This window comes from Martes martes (assembly GCF_963455335.1).
Source record: "Martes martes genome assembly, chromosome: 5".
Lineage (NCBI taxonomy): Eukaryota > Metazoa > Chordata > Mammalia > Carnivora > Mustelidae > Martes > Martes martes.
The window spans coordinates 52600183-52623553 of record NC_137892.1 but is presented as its reverse complement, the minus strand read 5'-3'; the positions used below and the strand labels follow the sequence as shown (position 1 = coordinate 52623553).

At 35.7% G+C, this 23371-nt stretch overlaps 1 protein-coding gene across 1 annotated transcript in view; it reads left to right on the top strand.

The window, feature by feature from the left end:
• Positions 1–23371, top strand: part of ADGRV1 (adhesion G protein-coupled receptor V1) — a gene marked incomplete at its 5' end in the record, with an annotated part of 491204 nt that overhangs the window by 10873 nt on the left and 456960 nt on the right. Inside the window, 11 exons of the mRNA XM_080804325.1 lie at positions 12–116; positions 506–835; positions 8829–9005; positions 11373–11596; positions 14432–14464; positions 16018–16144; positions 16249–16434; positions 17190–17370; positions 18134–18297; positions 19368–19491; positions 21103–21369. Of these exons, the coding sequence (XP_080660451.1) occupies positions 12–116; positions 506–835; positions 8829–9005; positions 11373–11596; positions 14432–14464; positions 16018–16144; positions 16249–16434; positions 17190–17370; positions 18134–18297; positions 19368–19491; positions 21103–21369 (1918 nt within the window). The remainder of the gene's footprint in view (positions 1–11; positions 117–505; positions 836–8828; positions 9006–11372; positions 11597–14431; positions 14465–16017; positions 16145–16248; positions 16435–17189; positions 17371–18133; positions 18298–19367; positions 19492–21102; positions 21370–23371) is intronic.

Sequence of the window (23371 nt, the reverse complement as noted above, 5' to 3'; positions counted from 1 at the left end):
CGTCAATTTCTCTTACTATTGTTAATGATGATCTTCCAGAAGAAGCAGAAGCTTATCTACTTCGGATTCTGCCTCATACAGTACGAGGAGGTGCAGAAGTGAGCGAGCCAGCAGAGGTAGATCAGTTGTTCTGCTTTACTTGTGTGAATATTTCTGTGTTACTGAAGAGCCAAAGAATTTGATCACACTTATCACTTTTATGTCTAGGTGGGTGCAACAGGAAGAACACTTGTTTTTAGAAATGATGTATGTTTCCATTACTCAAGATGGTCTTTTCCGTAAATAAAAAATTTACTCTTCAAAAAAATTCCACAAACAATAAATTAGGAAAGTTGCCAAATCTGTTTTTTGATTCATCTTTTACTCTATTACATGTAAAAAGTGATCATCTTTAGACATGATATGTAAATAACTATTAAAAATCAGAATAGCTTAGAAAATCAATTGTTTGGTCTTCTCAGATGTGAGAATTCTACACTTTAATATTTTATTTCCTTATCTGCAGCTTTTGTTCTACATTCAGGATAGTGATGATGTTTACGGCCTAATAACATTTTTTCCTATGGAAAACCAGAAGATTGAAAGCAGCCCAGGTGAACGATATTTATTCCTGAGTTTTACAAGAGGAGGAGGAACAAAAGGAGATGTAAAGATGCTTTATTCTGCCCTTTATATTCCTGCTGGAGCTGTGGACCCTTTGCGAGCAAAAGATGGCATCTTAAATATGTCCAGGAGAAATAACCTCATTTTTCCAGAACAAAAAATCCAAGTCACCACAAAACTACCAATAAGAAATGATGCATTCCTTCAGAATGGGGCCCACTTTCTAGTAAAGGTACTGTCATGATTAGAACAATTTCAACTTTGGTTCAACTGCAAATGTATTTGTCTGTGTGAGGGAGTTAACTAACCTTTATCTTGCCACATTGATGGTTTGGTTGCTACCATTAGTTACTACAATTTGTTGAGGGCGTCCAAGGAGAGAAAGAGTCTGCTCCTAAGCCGTATAAGGATGAATAAAACAAGGGTCCTACTAAAGTTAATACTTTAATAAAAGTATACCAACTTGAAATGCAGGTCGGAAAATAACAGATGACAAAATGGAGTAACACAGATTGTTAATGGAGGAGGGCAGGTAGGGGAGAGATTGAGAGAGAGTAGGAGAAAGAGATCCACCATTCTTTTGAGTTGATTTAGGAAAATATGATAGGAATGGGATTTATAGGATAAATACTGTTTTTCATGAGGGATACTGCAGGGGAGGCATTTCAGAAATAAAGCAATATGAGAAAAATTGTGTAGATTTTTAAAATAACATACTAAAAAAATCTGTTTCTTTGTCTATTAACTATAGATAGAATCTCTGGATTCTCATCTACTTAATAAAAAGAAGTTAGGGGAGCACCTGGGTGGCTCAGTGGGTTAAAGCCTCTGCCTTCAGCTCAGGTCATGATCCCAGGATTCTGGGATCAAGCCCCGCTTTGGGCTCTCTGCTCAGCAGGGAGCCTGCTTCCCCCCTCCCTCTCTCTGCCTGCCTCTCTGCCTACTTGTGATCTCTGTCAAATAAATAAATTAAATTAAAAAAAATAAAAAAATAAGTTAGGGCCCTATAACATATTCTTCCACTTTGTCTTTCTTACCTCTTACCTTTTATTAACAAAACATTATTTTTATTGCCAAAATTTAAAAAAAATCTGCACTCACTTATGATAGTGTGGTTATGTTTTCCATGCATTTGTTATTGGTTGATTCTGAAAATTAGAAAGCAATAAAGGATGCTTATCAAATTTTGGTTATGTAAATAAATTTAATAGAAATTCAAAAGTGTGAATGGGTTGATAAAGAGTTTATAATCCTTTATCTCCACATATTTCACTAACCGAAATATGTATCAAATGAAGTCTCATATTAATTAATTTTTTCGAATCATGCACATTTAAATTGGTCTCATATTTTTGCCTAGACTTTGTTTTATGGTTTTTGCTGCTTTCTCTAGTATTTCTAACTGCTCCCTTTCTATATGCCATCCTCACTACATGCTAGCTTCCAGTTTTCTTATACATGTTGGATGGTGAGTTAGCTGTACTAACTGCTTTCTATGCTTGCTTCACACCTGCTGCTTGGGATGGTTTCTACTGAGGTCCCGAATTTTCTTGATTTCTTGCTTTTTCCTTCTCGGATTGTGTTTGGTTTTTGTTGTAGTGTCTTCCTCAAATACATGTGCAAAAAAGGAAGATGCAAAGTAAACTTTTTGAGTCTTTGAAAAACTAAAAACAAAACTTTAAACTCACATTGATAGTTTGGCTTGGTAGAAATTTTTAGATTAAAATGATTTTTTTCAGGGCGCCTGGGTGCCTCAGTGGGTCAAAGCCTCTGCCTTCGGCTCGGGTCATGATCCCAGGGTCCTGGGATCGAGCCTCAGCCCCACATCGGGCTCCCCTCAGCGGGGAGCCCGCTTCCTTCTCTCTCTCTGCCTTCTTGTGATCCCTGTCTGTCAAATAAACAAATAAAATCTTTAAAAAAAATTGATTTTTTTCAGGGTGCCTGGATGGTTCAGTTGGTTAAGCATCTGACTCTCAATTTCGGCCTAGGCCATGATCTCAGGATTGTGGGATTGAGCTCCGTGTTGGACTCTGCACTGGGTTGTGGAGCCTGCTTGAGATTCTCTCTCTCCATCTCCCTCTGCCTCTCCTTCCTTCTCTCTCTCTCTCTCCCCCTCTCTAAAAAAATAAAAATAAATACTTTTTTCTTCAGAATTTGGAGGGTATTGTTCTATAGCACAGTTGCTGATGAGAAATTTGAAGGGAAAGACATTATTTCCTTTTTTAGGTAACTTGCTTGTTAACCCTGAGAGCTTTTTTTTTTTTTTTTTTTTTTATCTTCTCAGTGTTTTGAATTCCACAGGACTGTTTCCTACTTTGCTTGGTGCTTGATGGGGTAGGCCCTTTCATTCTGAAGACTCTTGTCTTTTTTTGTATGTTTTCACCTGGGACATTGCTCATGCTTGTACCATTTGTATATATATATATATTTTTTTATTTTTATTTTTTTTTTAAAGATTTTATTTATTTATTTGACAGAAAGAGATCACAAGTAGGCAGAGAGGCAGGCAGAGGGGGAGGGGGAAGCAGGCTCCCCGCGGAGCAGAGAGCCCGATGTGGGGCTTGATCCCAGGACCCTGAGATCACGACCTGAGCCGAAGGCAGAGGCTTAACCCACTGAGCCACCCAGGTGCCCCATATATATTTTTTTAAATTTATTTATTTGTTTGACAGATTACAAGTAGGCAGAGAGGCAGGCAGAGAGAGAGAGAGGAGGAGGCAGGCTCCCTGCTGAGCAGGGAGCCCGATGCGGGGCTCGATCCCAGGACCCTGGGACCATGACCCGAGCCGAAGGCAGAGGCTTTAATCCACTGAGCCACCCAGGCGCCCCCCATTTGTATATTTTTTGAGGACTCCAGGTAGAGGGGTCTAGTAGGTGACCTGTTATGGAGTTATAAGATTTATCAGTATGTAGAGGATACCTCTTTGTAATATGTGTACTCATAGGAAGACATTTTGCCATTGTTTCCAAAGGTTTTGCCACTTAATGTTAGGAGATTCTGCTCTTCATCTTTTTTTGTTTGTTAGTTTGTTTTTTTTTTTAAGGCTTTATTTATTTATTTGACTGAGAGTCTGTGAGAGAGGGAATACAAGCAGGGGGGAGTAGGAGAGGGAGAAACAGCTTTCCCATTGAGCGGGGAGCTCGATGCGGGGCTCAGTCCCAGGACCCTGGGGTCAGGACCTGAGCCGAAGGCAGACACTTAATGACTGAGCCACCCGGCGCCCTCTTCATCTTTTGTTATTTTTTTATTGGTATTTTGTGTTGCCTCAAAATGGGGAAGGTATGATGTGATGCATACTTCTGTCTATGAGAATAACCCATTCTTGGAGGACCCCTGAATTTCTCTTGGAGTGATGGGTGAAGAGAACATGGCCTTGTACACAGTGGTGTCTGCTTCCCCTGTGGCTTGTGGGATGCTCTTGTGACATGAGTGGCCAGATGGGGCATCCGTACCTGTGAAGTGGAGTTGAGCATGTGGTGGAGCCCCTGGCCCTGGCCATGTTGAGCAAGAAATTAAAGGGACTAGAATGCTGCTATCGGAACACATGTGAAGATATATTTAGAAATTTTTTTAAAAAGGTATACATTTGGCCTTATAAAAAGGAGGTCACAATGTTTTAAGATTGGGCCTGATAATACATGAAAGTGCATAACTAATTTCACCAGTTTGCACTTAGGGCAGCATTTCCCAAACTTAGCCGTTTTCAAGAGTCCCTGGGAGAAAATAACTTGTTACGAGGAGTTTCAGAATTTGATGGAGTTTTTGCTTTTATTTTTGGTATCAGCGCTGTGCTTTGCCTTTTCCGCTGTCCTTGTCCTCTGGATTCAGAGCACTGTCATTGATATACATTGTCTTAGTTCAGGCTGCTAAAAAGAATACCGTAGGCTGGTGGCTTGAACAATAGACCTTTATTTCTCATAGTGCTGGAGGCTGGGAAGTCCGAGATCGGGGTGCTGGCATGGAGAGTGTCTGGTGAGAGCTCTCTTCCTGGTTTGCAGACTGGTGTCTTATTGCTGTGTCCTCCCATAGTGGAGAGAGACAGGAAACAAGCTCTTTGGTGTCTCTTCATATAAGGGCATCAATTGCATCATGGGGGTCTAGCCTCATGACCCAATTATCTCCACGTGCCATTACCTGGGGGATTAGGTTTTCAGTGTGTGAATTCTGGTGGAGCACAAATATTTAAATTCATAACATACATTTAAGGTATGTCAGTTTTCAGTTCCCCCTTCTGTGTGTCTCCAGTCTTGCATAGGGCACAAGTGATATGAGAACCAAATTATGAACCCAAGTGAAATAAAGCAAAGATTTTACACAGTTGCTTTTACTTTCATGGAGGCCTAGGCATCCTGGCATTCTTGTAGTTATTGTAGTGGTATGAGATGAGTTTAATTATTGATTTTGAGTTTTGGAGGACTTTTCTGTTCCCATTTTGGCTCTCTGATTTCTTTTCTCATGCTGCCTCAAGACCAGTTTTTACTGTGGATACAGACCCCCTATATCTGTGCCAATATTAGTAACCTTTCTATCAATCTTTTAGTCTTTTGAAAATATCTGGTACATCTATCCAAGTAGCTGCAGAGAATCTCTTTGTCAACAAAACTTTATTGAGGACCATCTGTGGATCAGATATTATCCGAGCTATTTTCAGCGTTGTATATGAGCATGGCAGAATTTATTCTTGATGCTACTTGAAAAGTCAGGGAAAACTTAAAGAAGTGTGGAGTGTCTGAATTTTGGTGATGCCGGTTTAGAAATCTGTTTGCACCACTAATTCCAGACTCAATTCTTTTTAGTTCTCTGTATTCAGTTAAAAAAACAAAAGGTCTTAGAGTGCAGACAGTTAATTTAACAGTTTAGGAAAAAAAAAAAAGACACTATTAGTCACCATACAATTCCTTGAGGTTCAAAACAGCTGTAGGTTCTGGAAGGCTGGTTGAAATTAGAAGGTTATGTAGTTTGTATAGTACATAATGGATGAGCAACTCAAGAATAGGAGGCATCAGATTCTGCATGGAAAGTTGAATGAAACTGAAGAAAGGAGAATCTGAGACATGAGCTCCTCATTCTTCACTAACCCTCTCAGCTAAATACATTAGTCTGAGATACAACTTTTGGCAGGCTTGGGGTTTGCTAATGTGCTGTCCCAGTTGCAAACTGTCTGAAAGCAAAGAACGACTCATTATGAATGGGGCAGTTTGATTTAGCAGATGCTTAAGGAACCCAGACAAAAAGCCTTAGAGACTAGGAAATAAGCCATGGAAAATTAGCATTTTCCTTTTGATCAGTTCATTTCATAGCATTCTGTATCTTCTTTCTTTGTATTTTTAAAAAATCCTGTACTTAGAATTATTTTTTTGTATAAATGTGAGATATGACTTACTTATTTTCCTCCTTTCTTTTTAGAAAGTTTTGGAGTAAAAATATCCTGATGTTTTGAATAGTAGTATCAGTTTAGCTCTTGGTGAATGTATGAGAATGAGAGTGTTCATTCACAGACACATGCTTACTCACGCATGACCAAGTATTTTAGAAACATCTTTGCCTCCAAACAATGTATACCTTATATTTATATACATTTTATATATGCATTAAATATAGATATAAATTAAATATATGTATTATCTATATATATAATATGTACATTTTATTTGTTCTTTGTAATATTTTTAAAGATAAATAGAAATTTACATGTATATCTATTTCTTTTCTTTAGAAAGAATGACAGATATGTGGTTTTTACTATTTATCTTTACATTTTATTTATTTTATAAAGTAAATGTAGTATACTAAAGAATTACACATTTTATTTTACTACATACCATATTTGACAAAATGTGTCAGTCTAATTTCTTTTTTTTCTTTTATTCAAATGACTACCAAAATATGGAGGGTTTTTTTTTTTTGTATCTTTCTCCTGTATGTGACTTTTAGATTAAAAAAAAAATACTAAAAATATTTATTTATTTTTAGAAAGGGGAGGAAGGGGGGAAGACAGAGAGAATCTTAGGCAGGTTCCATATCTAGCACAGAACCCAACATAGGTCTCAACCTCACAACCCTGAGATCATGACCTGAAATGAAATCAGGAGTCAGACTCTTTTTTTTTTTTAATTTTTTTTTTTTATTTTTTTATTTATTTGACAGGTAGAGATCACAAGTAGGCAGAGAAGCAGGCATAGAGAGAGAGAGGGAAGCAGGCTCCCTGCTGAGTAGAGAGCCCGATTCGGGGCTCGATCCCAGGACCCTGAGATCATGACCTGAGCCAAAGACAGAGGCTTTAACCCACTGAACCACCCAGGTGCCCCAGGAGTCAGACTCTTAACCAACTGAGCCACCCAGGCACCCCTCCTGAATGTGATTTTTTAAAAAATTAACATTTAATGTATTATTTGTTTCAGGGGTACAGGTCTGTGATTCATCCCTCTTACACAATTCACAGCACTCATCATAGCACATACCCGCCCCAATGTCCATCACCTAGCCACCATACTATCCCTCCCACCCTCTTCCCCTCCAGCAACCATCAGTTTGTTTCCTGAGACTAAGAGTCTTTTATGGTTTGTCCCCCTCCCCAGTCCCATCTTGTTTCATTTTTCCCTCCCTTTCCCCCATGACCTTCCGCCCTGCCTCTCAAATTCCTCATATCAGAGAGATCATATGATAATTATCTTTCTCTGATTGACTTATTTTGCTTAGCATAATACCCTCTAGTTCCATCCATGTTGTTGCAAATGGCAAGATTTTGGGGTTTTTTTGATAACTGCATAGTATTCCATTAAATATATATACACCACATCTTCTTTATCCATTCATAAAGCAAAATGCATGACATTTTAAAAGGGCATTTGCTTTTGTCTTTAAAATATATATCATTTGTCATAAAATGTGACATTGTGTGTGGGATCAGAACTACTCCTGTTTGTGGAAAATCAATTTAAATCACAAGTCTCTTCTGGTAGTTACTTATTGGCATTGTTTCCACATTACAAAGCCTATCAGAGGGCTCTAAAGAGCGGGAGATCCATAATATGTTACTAAGTTCAGAATTGCTTTTCAGCTTAAAATCTTTATTGTTTTTGCAGTCCTGTATTAATTATTTATTTTTATACTCCTCAAGTGAACATGGTATGGATTGATCAGGTGAATTTTGGAAAGTTAGAATATTAAGATGTTGAAGGTTTGTGATATACTAGGATTCCTATATTTTGTGTTAGAGGGATGAGTTGACAAGCATTTGCTGTGTTTCAGCTGCAGTTTTGGGTCTGTGTCATGGCATGGTGAAATGCTAAGAAGGAGAACACAGACTCACAAGGGCTATGTTAGGAAGTAAAAGTCTGGAATTTACAAAATGATGATAAGCAAGCAACATATGAAATTTATAATAAAGTTCTAAGTTTAGGGAGGGCAGTTGTAAAAGTTCAGAAAGAGAATAGAAGGGGCTGCAGATACTAGGAAATTTTCACGAAAGGGGGAGATTTAACCGATCTTTAAGACTGGGCGCATTTTGGACTTGCGTGATGATGAAGGGAGGCTATTCTAGATGAGAATAATGTGGAAGTTACTCTAGTGGTCATGTTCATTAGGCACAGAGATACTGTGTGATATACATATGCTGTTTTTCTTTAAACAGAGAGACATGTTAGGTTACATTTGGAGTTTTGAACGATCTTCTGATAGTGAGTTTTCTCTGGCATAGAAGGGGAGTGGGTGATTGATTGGAAGTGTGGGTCAGTGGAAGAGAAGAATGAGACGTAGGGCAACTCTCAGTTTGCCTTTAGGGTCAAGATAGTTGGGTACAGGTGTTAAGGAGGAAAAGCAGTTGGTAGTGCTGGTGATGTTAGTCGTGAGGGAACATGGAGGTAGTGATTTCTATTTTGGATATTCTAACTGTAAGGTGTCTGTGTGATATTTATGTGATGTCCAGGGGCAGTTGTTAGAAAGATTTGGAATTCGCAGGAGAGATCGAGATATTATTAGGGAGAGGGTATGATATTGTAAGATAAAGGGCTTAGAAAAAACGCTGGGGAATAATAACAAGAGAAAAAACAAAAAACTCAAGAAGCCAGTGTAGGAGGTTGAAGTAGGATGGTGACTGAAAGAGGAGATGAAGTTGCCAAGTTTGTGATCTTTACTTATTTATTTTGTTGTCCCATGCTATTAAGATTTTTTTTTTAATTAAAAATTTCTCTTCTTTTAAATTTTTTGTGTTTGTTTATTATAGTTGGAAACTGTGGAGTTGGTGAACATAATTCCCCCAATCCCACCTGTAAGTCCTAGATTTGGGAAAATCCAAAATATTTCTTTAGTGGTTACTCCAGACATTGCAAATGGAGAAATTGGCTTCCTAAGCAATCTTCCAATCATTTTACATGAACCAGAAGATTCTGCTGCTGAAGTGGTAAGTAAGCTTTTTCTTATTGATGAGCCCTAATGGGTCTGAGATAAGGCATAGACAGTTTTCCTTTTTTGTAGAGTTAACATACAGACTTAACAGATCTTGAAAAGCTTTACCATTTACAGCAAGTCTTCAATGTGTCATTTGATATAAGTAACTAATGAATATGTGATTTTTCCTTCATCTTTTGCCATATTTGTTAGAATAAAATTAGAATTAATTGCTCATGGCCAGAATTGGGTGTTTTGATGTAGATGTTTTTAGGTAGTGCTATGACATTTGCCAGAGTGATAGCCAAACATAATTTTTCATTTTTTATTGACCAAGTCACATGTATTGCAGGTATCCCTGACCTATTGCACTTATCAGCGTTGCTCATGCTTGCTTTGGGCAGGACTAGGGTGGCTGCCTTGGGTTCTGTGCTTAGCGGCAGAAGGGATCCACTTGGATTGCCATTCCACTTGGTGGTGGGAAAGTTGTGGAATGCCAGATCTGACACATTTTTTATATATGGGTAAATTTTTGTGGACACACACACACACACACACACACATGCACACTCATAAACATAGCACCCCTACATGCCCCCTACCCTGATTGAATTTTCCTGCCATTTATCTAGGGATGACTCTTTCAGCTTTACCATTATCTGAGTCACGGTCTATCCCTGAAACCTTCTCTAAGACTCTCCTAACTTAGATTTGATTTAAAGTGGGTTTGGGGGGGCGCCTGGGTGGCTCAGTGGTTTAAGCCTCTGCCTTCGGCTCAGGTCATGATCTCAGGGTCCTGGGATCGAGCCCCGCATCGGGCTCTCTGCTCAGCAGGAGCCTGCTTCCCCCTCTCTCTGTCTGCCTCTCTGCCTAGCTCTGATTTCTCTCTGTCAAATAAATAAAAAAAAATAAAAAAAAAATAAAGTGGGTTTGGGTTCAGATGGGAAAAGAGGAGAATTGTTTTTGTTATCAAAGTCTTATGTCGGAATATGGTATCCGTGACTCCCTTTGCTTGTATATTTGATTCTAGAAATTGGCAGAGTATCTCATTCTTCAAGATGGTTCCGATTTTTGTATTTTTTTTATTAAAACACTATTTCCTTCTAAAAACTTAAAAACTAAAAACATTTAGAGAGTGGATTTCTTTTATTCATTATCTGCTGTCAATTTACCATTTCATATTTTTCCCTTGAGGGAAATTAGTTTTGAGGGAAAATTTTGGGCTCTGTAAACCTATATTCTTCCCCTCTGGGAAACAGAAAGTGTGGAAATTTCCCTCAGTTCTCTTTCTCTTTGTCCCATCCGTAGCCCAGGCCACACCCACTCCCTCGGTGACTCTTGATTTTTTTGTCTTTCTTAAGTATCTTATTTTTCTTACTAGTCTCCAGCCCTGACTGTTGATAGTCAGATTAACAGAATGGTTAGTGAGGAAAATATCTTCTATTTTTCAAAATGGGTTGTGTTAAAAAACAAAGAACAGAGAAGGTAGTTTTTTAGGGGCTTTAAAAGAATAGTGTATCTACCATTGTTTTCATTTATATTCTTTATTTGAAAAAATCTTTATCATTATCTACAATGATCCTTCTATTTTCTGTATTTGAAATGTCCTGCACTTAAGTGAAACTACCAAAAATAATTTGTTTCAGAATTATTATAAAGCTGCCATTTATTTAGCTTATATAATGGAGAGGCATTCTAATTTTCTCCACAAACTTGCAAAATGGGGAAGTCCTAGCTTCACTTCACTTGAGAAAATTGAGGTCAGAGAGGTTAAGTAACTTGCCCAAGGTCACCCAGAACTATTTGAGTATCTCAGTTTATTTCTATTGCATGTATCATATTGGCTAGAAACATTTCTTGTTCTTATTTATATTATTATTTTCTTATTTTTGCCTCCATAACTTTAAGATGAACTTTTCATCATTTTTTAGGTTTAATTATAAAACTTTATCTTTCAGTTTATATTGTGATATTACATTAATTCTTTTTTTGGGGGGGGAGAAACTCTGATGAAAATTTCATATTTAACCAATATGTTCTGTGGTTTTTTTCACTGTTCTTTGGCTTTTAAAATATCCTTTTATTAAGACAAAATACAGGTTAGGGATATTTTTGAGTGGGAGCAGTTTTGCAGATAAATGTGATTAGGAAAAACTAATAAAAAGTTATATCTAAAATTATTTATATGCTTTATTAAAAGAAGATATTTTCAGTTATATTTTATTGTTATTTAATAGTTAGCCTCTCTATGCAGAATACATATATTCATGTAATAACATGGCCATGCACTAACTGAAAAGCTTACATAATTTGTTAGCATATATTTCAGAAGAAATTGTTCCTTTCTTTTCTTTTTTTTTTTTTTTAAATTTTAAATAAGGTATACATTCCCTTACATCGGGATGGAACCGATGGCCAGGCTACTGTCTATTGGAGTTTGAAGCCCTCTGGCTTTAATTCAAAAGCAGTGACCCTGGATGATATAGGTCCCTTTAATGGTTCTGTTGTGTTTTTATCTGGGCAAAGTGATACAACAATCAACATTACAGTCAAAGCTGATGACACACCGGAAATGAATGAGACAGTAACACTTTCTCTAGACAGGTAATAATTCATTTAGCTTATGTTTTTTAGTAACATTTATATATGTTTGAGTTCTCTGAAATAATTTTGTTTTTTGTTTAAATTCTTTCCTCCATATGAAGTAAAGAGAAAAAACTGAATAGATGACATTTTGCTGGGATTCTGACTTTTTTTGTTGTTGTTGATGGCTCTGGTTAGACTGTGAGTATTGTGACATAGTGAATTTTTACCCTGCTATTCATTATGAGGAAACGTTGCACAGAGAATGTCTGAAGGATATCAGATATAACATAAACATAGCTAATAAGTTGCTATATTAAAAAACTAGGCAGCAACAAATAAAAAATGTTAGGTTAAACAAACAGCTGTGTCTGCTTCATTTTCAGCAGGGGAGGGGATTAAAGCTTTTTGAATGAGTAAAAAGAAAGCGTTAATCTTAATATAATGAAATTCTCTTTTTAACATAGAATTTGAACACTAATACACACTTTACAGAAAATCAAAAATACAAATTTAAGGCTTTTTTTCATTAATAATAAGGATTTACTTAACATTTCTCAGTGGATAATTTATATTAGGAAAATACTACGGTCTCAGAGAGATTTTTTTTTTTTTTCAGTAATTCAGAAAACCTCCAAAAGTGAAAAAAAGTTCTGTGTTTAACTGATGTCAGTTAATTAAAAAAAAAAAATCAAAGCCAAGCTTATCTATTATTAAAGTTGATACATATTTGAGAAGGTTAGTGTGACTGGAGTGCTTTGCAAAATTCATATTTTATAAACAATAAAAATCACATATAAATTCAATTGGCATTATCTTATACTATATTAATCAGGACTGAAATAGTGTATTATTTTATGGAACCCCTGATCCTATCTATATTTTACCACTAGGTTTTTCTTTGTAAGTATTTTGTGTAAACATCTTATTTTTATGTCAAAGAAAAATATAGAAAGTAGGGAACAAATCTACTAAGTGTCTGCTGTATATTTTGTTTGTTTTCATAAGTGAATTCTGTTTACTTCCCTTTTACATAAAAAGTAAAACAAAGCACACAAACAAAAAAAATAAAAAAAATAAAAAATGTAATAGACACACTGTCTAAATGTCTGATTTTAATGACTTATGCTTTTAACATGTATTTCACATTAAATCTTAAGGAAAGGTATTTCAAATTACTTTAAAAAATCAGTGAAATGTAATGTAAATGAAAACTGAGAATTATCATTTTTTTTTTTAGGTTTGAGTACTCATTAAATTAATGAGCAGTCTTCAAAAAAAAGAAAAAAGAAATGAACAGCATTTATTAACCAAAGATCTAGCAATTCATAAAAACTCTTAGCTGAGTTTCTGCTTTGGCTAAGTGTTTAAAGAATGATTTAAATTTCACCTTCGAAAGTTTTATAGTGAATACTTTTTGTATTCTTCCAAAAAAGTCATTTTTTAACTCGATCATATAAACCTTTAAATTAAATATAATATTTAAGTGTTCATTTCTCTCTCTCCTGTGGGCAAAAACAATACACAAGGAAATACAAATCATGGGCTAGAGTATTTCAGAAATTAATGGTTATTCTCTTTTCAAATATAGGAAATTCATTTAATTTTATATTAAAATGTTTTAATTCAATTAGCAATAGTGTTTACTTATATTATCTAAATTGTACATGAGTAAGAATGAGCCAATAACATTTGAGTGTTCTAAGACATATTTAATTAAATAAATGTGAGAATAACATCTAAAATTAAAAATTACATGTTTTATCTAAACCTCATCTCGATTTTACAAATTTTTAACAAAACTAAAATGAAAGAATGAATGGTAGTAAGTGTTATTACGATGTTATGATATAATAATACAACAGAAATAACACTTTATTGTAGTACCTTATACTTGATCTTAGCCAAAAGGCTGAGAAGCGATTTTTTTGTGGTACCTTATATACTTTCTCTAAAGTCAAATTCAAATGCCAATTCTCTATATTTAGTATAGATAAAAGTTGCTCTGGAGTTAAACAGTTTGTGCTTTCAGTATCATGCCAGTTAAAAATATTTTACTGTTTAGTTTTCCCCAAATCAGAAAAAAATTTCACATTGCCAGTGTATTTCAGAAAAATTTTCATATATGTTGTGTATAAACCCGTATTTATAAATAGTGTCATTTGACCTTAAAAATGAAGCCCTGGGGTTGTGCATGTTGACATGTATTTTTCAAGACTGTTTGAAAATGCATTACACTGGGGATTTGGAAAAGTATTTAGATTTCCTGATACGAAGTTCTATTTAAATAATATTTGTCAGAGTTAAAAGATAAAAATGCTATCTTATGGCTTCTTAATTATATTTCTATGCAATTGATGAAAGGTATGTATTTCTTTGCTTCTAGAGTTTTTTATTTTTTCAAAGAATAACTGGGTTTCGGTCTGAGGGTGAAGATTTTTTTTTTTTTTTTAAAACCTCACTAAAGCTACTAAGTAATTATAAGTCAAGCTGAGTGAGATTTGCTCAGCTGCTGTGGCCTGTGAGCACGCACAGTGCTTGGCAGACCCCAGTGCCTTGGAGCAGGCCTGGAAAGGAATGTCTTCTGTGGGTGTTGACGTGCTGGCTGGCCATGGGGTCATCTTCCCTAAGTGGGAACTGCTGAACCTCTTGCTAGCATTTGTCAATAGCAGAGAAGCCAGTGTGCAGAATTCCCATAAAGTGAACATTACTAGCTTGTGGGGGAAAAAAAACGGAAAGCTTTCTTTAGCTTTATTTTTCCTCTGTCGTTCAAATTTCTAGCAGTATTAGTGAGATTTTGGCAAATGGTGTCTCTGTCTCCTTTTCTCGCTCCCACACTTCTTTCTGTGTTGACAGGGTAGAAACTGAAAGGTTTGTCGTGTATTTTGGGTAAGTGTACAAAATAATGCCTTGGTTTTGGTTGTTCAACCTTTTTGCTTTTCAAGCCATTGTTTTAGACAAGGCTGTGGTTCTGCATGACCGCAGGTCTTGAGAAGTTTTGCTTGATGCCTGCGCATGCTTTGTGTGTCATTTCATTTTCTAATGGTAAGGGGAGCATGTATGAAATATGGGTATATTTACTGTGAAAAATCACATGACTGGATTAACAATATAACAAATAACTATCCTATTATTTGGGCTGTCTCTTCTGCGGTCACGAGTATGCTAGGTGTTGGTTGTCAGATTTCCAAAAGCTAGAGAAGGATGATAATTCTGATTTTCTATCACATAGGAATTGAGCTGTCTTTTCTACATATTAATTGTGGCTTCATTGTAATTTTGAGGTCTGATCTTGAGTACTTTTTGGTTCGACAGAAAGTGACATTTGGGAAGGTTTAGAGCAGACTGCAGGTCTGAGAATTCTCAAAGAGTATGCAGGCTTTTAAACTCCCAGAGCCCTGCGTCCCAGTCTCTTTGATCATTCTAATTATACACCGACCATAAAAACCAGAAATATAAAACAATTTTTCTTTAAATATGTTCTTTTGAGAGCTGTATAGAAATTGCTCAACAAGTCATGCATCTCAGATCCATTCTATTCCATGTTTTTTTGGCATATGTTCTATATTTTCTTTTATAATAACAAAAAGTGAAGTTAAAAGTGAGGTGAATAGAATTATATGAAAGGTCACAAAATACTTCTAAAATCTAATCATAACTTCATTTATGTTTGATCAGTGTGGCTTGTTTTAGTCTGTGCAGTTATCCAACTTTTATTTAGTTAGTATAATCTTATGTCACTAGATTTTTTTTTTTTTTTTTTTTTTTTTTTTAAGATTTTATTTATTTATTTGACAGACAGAGATCACAAGTAGGCAGAGAGGCAGGCAGAGAGAGAGAGGAAGGGAAGCAGGCTCCCCGCTGAGCAGAGAGCCCGATGCAGGGCTCGATCCCAGGACCCTGAGATCATGACCTGAGCCGAAGGCAGAGGCTTTAACCCACTGAGCCACCCAGGCGCCCCTTATGTCACTAGATTTTTAAAAATTTAAAAATTTAAAAATTTTTAAAAATTCAAGTGCATGTAAAGTTAAAGCAATTTTATTTAAATGTATTTTCTAACTACATGTTACAAATTAAATTTTCATAAAACTGTAAACAAATCTGTAGATTTTGTTCTTTATCAAAATACATTTATAGCCTTTGATTACTTATTTTATGGTATACTTAGACAATATTTTTGGTGTACTTAGGCAATATTTGATTTCAGTCAAATATGAAAGATGTAATGAATTCAGGAATAGAAGTTCTTCCATAAATATTATGAGTAAAAAATATTTTGATCTTATATAATTTTAGTACACTTAAATTCAGTTTAAATTTCAACTCCTAATAACCTTCATATTCATTATCCGGAAGTGTTATAAATATTGTAAATAAGGCTGCAAAATTCAGTATGAAGATTATAGGTAGCATGTTCCTTTTTTTCCTTCTGACTTCTCCAGGGTCAGTGTGGAAAATCAAGTGCTAAAATCTGGATATACTAGCTGTGACCTAATTATTTTGGAAAATGATGATCCTGGGGGAATTTTTGAATTTTCTCCTATATCCAGAGGACCTTATGTTATAAAAGTAAGTACGAAAGAAACTTCAGTCTATTTGGTACTTACAACTGCAGAAGAACAATCTTGAAGAGTTTGAACTTCCATGGATTTTTGTTGTTGTTTTTTTTTAAGGAAGGTGAATCTGTAGAGCTCCACATCACCCGATCCAGGGGAGCTCTGGTGAAGCAGTTTCTACACTACCGAGTAGAGCCGAGAGATAGCAATGAGTTCTATGGAAACACAGGGGTGCTAGAATTTAAACCTGGGGAATGGGAGATTGTAATCACGTTGCTAACAAGATTGGATGGAATACCAGAGGTACAGGTTTTTATCTTTTTCATGCGCTTTTGTGGAAAGCTGATAGTGTCTAGTATATTATGAATATAAATATCTTAAACATTGATAAGAAGATACAGGAGCAGAAGTGAACAAGAAAGGCTTGAGAGGTCCTTACATTTGCAAAAGAAAAAAAAGCTTAAAAAACAAAGTGAGATTCATTCAACTTTGAATTATGTACATTTGTCCTACATAAAGAAATACCAAATGATATGAAATGATTGTGATCAGTTTTCATCTTCTTTAAGCTTTATGTTTTGTTTTATTTTATGTCACCTGTTTGAACTTTTAATGATGTGGGTTTGAACTGAAGTTTTTCTGTAAAATCACTTTAAAAAAATAAATTTAAGTTTTATATTAATGGAACCACATATTGTTCCATTGTGTTTGTACACCAATACATAAGTAGTTTTTAAATTAATTTTACTTTATTTACTCTTATTAACTTAAATGGCTAGATCATCAGTGATAAGGTCCAGTCTTCTTACTATGTTAGTATAGCATCATGATTTTATCTTTTCCCTTTTTGGATAATGTATACTTTCATATCCGATATCTCACTTAATTGGTAGGAGAATGTTAAACAATTTTTTTTAGGAATAGTTATCAGCTCTTTTGTTTTTTTCTGTCAGTGGGATGTTTCTGGAAAACAGTAGTAATATTCTTGAATAGATACATTTTTATTTGCTTTAAAATTTCAACTTTATATTTTTCCTAATTTGACATGTTCATTTTAGTTGGATGAACACTATTGGGTGGTCCTCAGCAGCCATGGTGAACGGGAAAGCAAGTTGGGAAGTGCTACGGTTGTCAACATAACGATTCTAAAAAATGATGATCCTCATGGGATTATAGAATTTGTCTCTGATGATCTAATTGTTATGATAAATGAAAGTAAAGGAGACGATACCTATAGTGGTAATTTATTCTGCTTCTTATATTCTAGTACTGTTTACTGAAGAGGAATTTAGTCATTTTTTAGTTTATTTCTTTAGTGAATACTTTTAGTTGTCCATCTGCCTTAAAAATTACATATAGCACAGATATAAATATTTTAAAAATCATATTTAGAATTGCTGTTTTTATTTCTTACATCAGTATTGTGGTGATAACTGATGATTTCAGTTATATTTTGATTTTAATTAACCATCTGTGATAGAAGTCAAAAACCGAAGAATGAGGCGAGTCAAATAAGAAAGACTTTAAAACTGAGAATTACTGGTAGGGAGCTATTGCAGTGCCCTGAAATGAGAAGGACCTTATTTTTAGAGCAATGTCTGTCAGGTGAGACAATTACTTTTGAGTGCACAACTTCCTCTAGAAGCTTTTAGCATATATCCTTGTAGAACTTTGTCATAGGTCCACCTAATTAATCCCCATTCTGTTCCCTGTGCAGAATGATTTTTAAAACCCCAAACTGTGATAGAAAAGATCAAGTCCATTTATTTTATAAATTTTATACCTGAAGAAAGGAGACTAGGTTACTACATTTAGATACATAACTTGAGGCTATCTAAGCAAATGATTGACTTTTATTAAAAAGAGTTCTTAAAAAAAAAAAAAAATTAAAAAAAAAAAGAGTTCTTATTTTTACTTTTGTTTTTTGAGCAGTTTCTTTACTCATCATTTTAGAATTGTTAAATATATATTCATATATATTATACACATTTGTATTTCACAGCTGTTTATGATGTAATAAGAAATCGAGGCACCTTCGGTGATGTTAGTGTATCATGGGTGGTTAGTCCAGACTTTACACAAGATGTATTTCCTGTCCAAGGGACTGTTTTCTTTGGAGATCAGGAATTTTCAAAAAACATCACCATTTACTCTCTTCCAGATGAGGTAAGTGTTGCATATGTAACTCTCTTTATTTGTTGTCACTGCTTAAGAATTATTTTTTATTTAATAATTAGATATCTGGCAATATATTTTGTCATGAAAATATGTGATAAAGAATGCAGGTATGATAATGTCTAAATAGAAGCCAAGAGAGAAATATTTTTGGTTTCCCTGAAGGCATCTTCAACTCTTAGAACTTACAGTTGCCAGTGACACTGCATAGATGTTAAATATCAGGGATTCAAGGTGAAGTTAAGTTCTCAGCTTGTACTTTGGCCATTTGAAGCCAAGGGTACCATCTACCAAATATCCTATTGGTGCATTCTCAGAATCAGGACAATCATCAGATAGATCATGGACCCAGGGCGGTGGTCATTTTATTGGTAAGGAAGAGAAAGAACTTAGGAACAATGGGAGTGGACCTTTCTGAGCAGAGCTGTGTTTAAATGGTCCCAGAAGCCTGTCTTCTTTCCCTTGGGCTTGTTCCTTGAGACATAAAATTCCAACAGTCTTCTATTTTAGGATATGGAGAACACCAGCTTACATGGTAGAATGAAAGAGAAACAGTGTCCAACTAGAGATTTATATAGGCTCAGAGATGGTGGACAGTCTCATCTTGGTAGGACATGGGAATGAGGTCTTTATGGGTGAAGCTTCAGTGAGGTTTGTAAGAGGCCTTTGAGAACTAGCTCAGCTTTTGTTACTTTTATGAGCTCTGTTCTAAATGGATTAAAAATTAATTTTTCTGTTTTTTTCTTGTAAATAACATATATCCCATCTTCTTACAGAAATAATGTGACCTATGTAGTATTTATATTTTTTGATTTTGTAGGCAAAATATCTCTTTTTTTTAAATCAAATTTTATGAGTCAGAAAGAAGTGACTTTTTGGATGATATGCACATTAGAATGTTTTTTTGGGTCTGAGACCTACTTGAATCAGAAATGGTGATGGACCTTAGTCCTGTCATTAATAGAACTATTTTTTAAAAAGATAAAAATAATTTAGGAATATATAATGGAATTATTTATACAAATCACCTAACTTAAAACATGTGTCATATTTTCCAAAAGATTCCAGAGGAAATGGAAGAATTTACCATTACTCTACTTAATGCCACTGGAGGAGCTAAAATAGGAAATAAAACAACTGCAACTCTGAGGATTAGAAGAAATGATGATCCCATTTATTTTGCAGGTGGTGTTGCTATCTTTTTTGAGTGAGCTTACATCTTTTTAAACAGTAGATAGATATGTTTTCAATAACTTTTATAATTGAACATTTTCAATACAGCACAATGGAAGCTTGTTTGAATATGATTTCATGATTTGTTTGGATGATCATTTTTGAATCCGTTTGATGTTTTAAGAAAAATATATATATTATTTAAAGATTTTATTTATTTATTTGACAGAGAGAGAGATCACAAGTAGGCAGAGAGGCAGGCAGAGAGAGGGGGAAGCAGGCTCTCCGCTGAGCAGAGAGCCTGATGTGGGGCTCCCTCCCAGGACCCTGAGATCATGACCTGAGCCAAAGGCAATGGCTCAACCCACTGAGCCACCCAGGCACCCCAAGAAACATTTTTAAAGGTCTCGTGAAGGAAAAAGAAAATAAAAAAAACAAGTACTGTTTTATTAGCTTTGTTCTTTCTCTGCCTTCAAATTCCAAGGTATTTCTTTTGTGTTTGTGCAAGAAAGGATACTCTTCCATGAAATTTCTTCCAGTTCATGGTGTAGCCAGTTCAGGGTCTGGGTATTATACCTAACAGATGCTCACTTACTTAAAAACTCATCTTTGATGGACATGTAAATTAAGGCTTCCCCATTCCTGCATTTTAATTCTTTCTTTAGAACTCTCTTTTGCCACCCAAGACATTTCTTAGTTTTTATTTTATTTTAATTCAAGTATAGTTAACATACAGTGTTATATTAGTTTCAGGTATACAATTTAGTGATTCATTACTTCCATACATCACCTGGTGTACTTCTTAATACCATAACCCATTTCACCCATCCCCACCCCCCACTTCCCCTCTGCTAACCATTAGTTTGTTCTCTATAGGTGAGAGTTTTTAGTTTTATTTGTGAGCTTAATTGGTATCTAATTCCTTCCCTTTTTTTTTTTTTTTATGAAGACTTTGTTTATTTATTTGACGCAGAGAGAAAGAGAGAGTGACACAAGTAGTGGAGAGCAGGCTCCCCGCTGAACAGGGATCCCAATGAGGGCTTGGTTCCAGGACTCTGGGATCACGACCCGAGCTGAGGGCAGACGCTTAGCTGACTGAACCACAAGGTGCCGCAGTGTCTAATGCTTTATTAAGCCCTTTTTTGCAAGCTGTTCAATTTACAATTGCAGGAATCTTTTAAAGCTCTTGAATTTTATTGCTTCATATTTTCAACCTCCAGTTAACATGTATATCATGAATTAGTCCTGTACTCAGCCTTCTAACCGCTGTGGCAAAAATAAAATATAAGGTATCAGGGCTTATTCTCAAGGAAGTTACAATCTAGATTTGGAAATGAAGTATATGAAACAGTAGACCAAGGATTTCAGATTTCAACTAATTTACTGACTATTTAGAAGTTGAAGACAGTGGCTTCTGTAGGAATTAAGGCAAGGGAAGCTTATTGACTAGAAGTCATCAGAGAAGCCTTCATGGAGGAGTTGGCACCAGAGCTGAATCTTTAAGCAAAGACACAATGGAGGGTATTTGTTGTGTGGGCAGGGAGAAACATAAAGTGATACGAAAATATATAGATGGGATCAGAAAAGCTCACATGTTCCTTCTTTTCTTCATCAATATTTTAGAACCCCGTGTGGTGAGAGTTCGGGAAGGTGAGATTGCTAACTTCACAGTTCTCAGAAATGGATCTGTTGATGCTACCTGCACCGTCCAGTATGCTACCATGGATGGGAAGGCTACCGCAAGAGATGGAGACTTTGTTCCCATTGAAAAAGGAGAAGCACTTGTTTTTGCAGTTGGAAGTCGAAAGCAGGAGATATCTGTAATTATTAATGAAGATGATATCCCAGAAACAGATGAGCCCTTTTATATTATCCTCTTTAATTCAACAGGTAAATAAATTATATTTTTACGGCAGACCTGTTGTTTTAGTGCTTTTATCAAGATGACATTAACTGTTTAACTGTCATTGATGACTGTTCGAGAGCAGAATTGCGTATTTTATTGCTTTCTTGAGGGAAAGAGTGAAGAATGTGTGTTGAATCTTCATGTGCCTGGTATACTCTGTGGCATTGTTTTCAATCTTTTTCCACAATGTAGCACATGGAGAAAAGTATGATGATATGTAAGGAATAGAAATCTTCTAGCTAAAGCTACCCTGAGCCTTGTTTAGTAATCCTAGGTCTTAGGGCATCAGTATTCTGTAAGCCCTTGATCTTCTAGCTTGGCACTGGTCATATTGGCTGGGAAGCCACATTCTGTAGGTGGCTGTTTGGTAATTCTCTGGAGCTGTAGCCATAATGAATGATAATTTGCGGGGGGAAAAAGATGGGCTCTTTCTTCTTCTCTGTACTATAAGTGAAGCAGGATGTTTGGACTTAAGTAGTTGGGTCCTAGAATATTTTGACCCGACTTTTAGCAAATTGGAGAGGTTTTAGCTTGTTTTTATATTTATTCATTTAAGTGTACAAAGAGCTATTTTCTTCTGAACACTTTGAGAATCAGTTGAAGACAGAATATCCCATCACCTCTGAATACATTAGTACATTTTTCCTACAAAGACATTCTCTTACATAACCACAGTATAATCATTAGTATCAGGAAGATAACATTAACATAGTAATTGCTTGAGACATCATTCAGATTTCTCCAGCTGTCCCAATAATGTCCTTTCTAGTAAAATCATGCATTGAATTTAGTTGTCATGTCTCTCATCTCTTCAGTTTGGAGTAGTTCCCCAGTCTTTCCTTATGACTGTTATAATACAGAAATTGCAAGCTAGTTATTTTGTAGAACATCTTCCATTTTGGGTCTCTTTGATGTTTCCCCATTATTATTAGTTTCAGGTTTTCATAGAATTGATTCTGTTCTTCCCATCTCTTCAGTTGACATGTGATATTGTTTTGTCCCTTTACTGCAGTGTTTACTTTGACCACAATTTAGGTGGTGATTGCCAGGCTTCTCTCTTGTACTTTTTTCTTTGAAACTAGTAAATATTTTGTGGGGAAGATGCATTATGCAAATACCATGTAACTCCTCAGACTTTCACCCTTTATCAGTATGGACTCATGATTTCTGTTTAATGCAGTGAGTTATATTTCACTATTATTTTTTGGTCTGGTGGTCAAATTTTCCCAGATTTGGCTAGTGGCAGCCTGTTTGAGGGGACTTTTTTGTCTTTTTGACAGGTCCCTATTATTATGAGAAAATTTTTTTACTTCCTGGCACAGCAAGCTGTTCCAAACTCATACTTTTCCTGTCACAACCCTGAAATTAGTCATTTTTCCAAGAAGCCCTGGTTCCTTTTAGTGAAGATGCTATTTAGAAACCAGAATCTGGGCACTAGGTGAACTTATTGTTACTGAGTGATGCTCCTTCTAGGCCCTTCTAGTGTACAGAGATTGGGAACAGTTTTATGTAGGTATGTATTTCCATATACATATACCTACACTTTTATATCTGCAGTTCTATATCCAACTATATATTGAAAACCATGAGTTCGCAACAGTGTTTCCATTTCTGCCTATTATCACAGGGTTTGCTATAGTTTTCTTTCTTTCCATATTTATCCCTCCCTTCTTGAAGAGTGTGAAATTCAGCCCTCATTATTTTTAATATATTTACTTCTTTGATTGAGTCCCCTGGACCTACTCTCATGCCTTCTTTCACCCTCCTTCCACAATGAGATTGCCTTTCTTACCCCGCAAGTGTTCTGGCTTTGTGCTCTAGGATCTCTCCCCCCATGTGGATGCCTTTCTATTCCACTCAGACTCCAACATCCAACAGTAAGGTTTCCTCCTGTGGAGATGCCCTCCTTACCCCTCCTTGTGCTGGGTCACAGTCATGCCGCAACTGTCCACCCTTACAGTGAATGCCTGTCTGTGCTTTACCTTG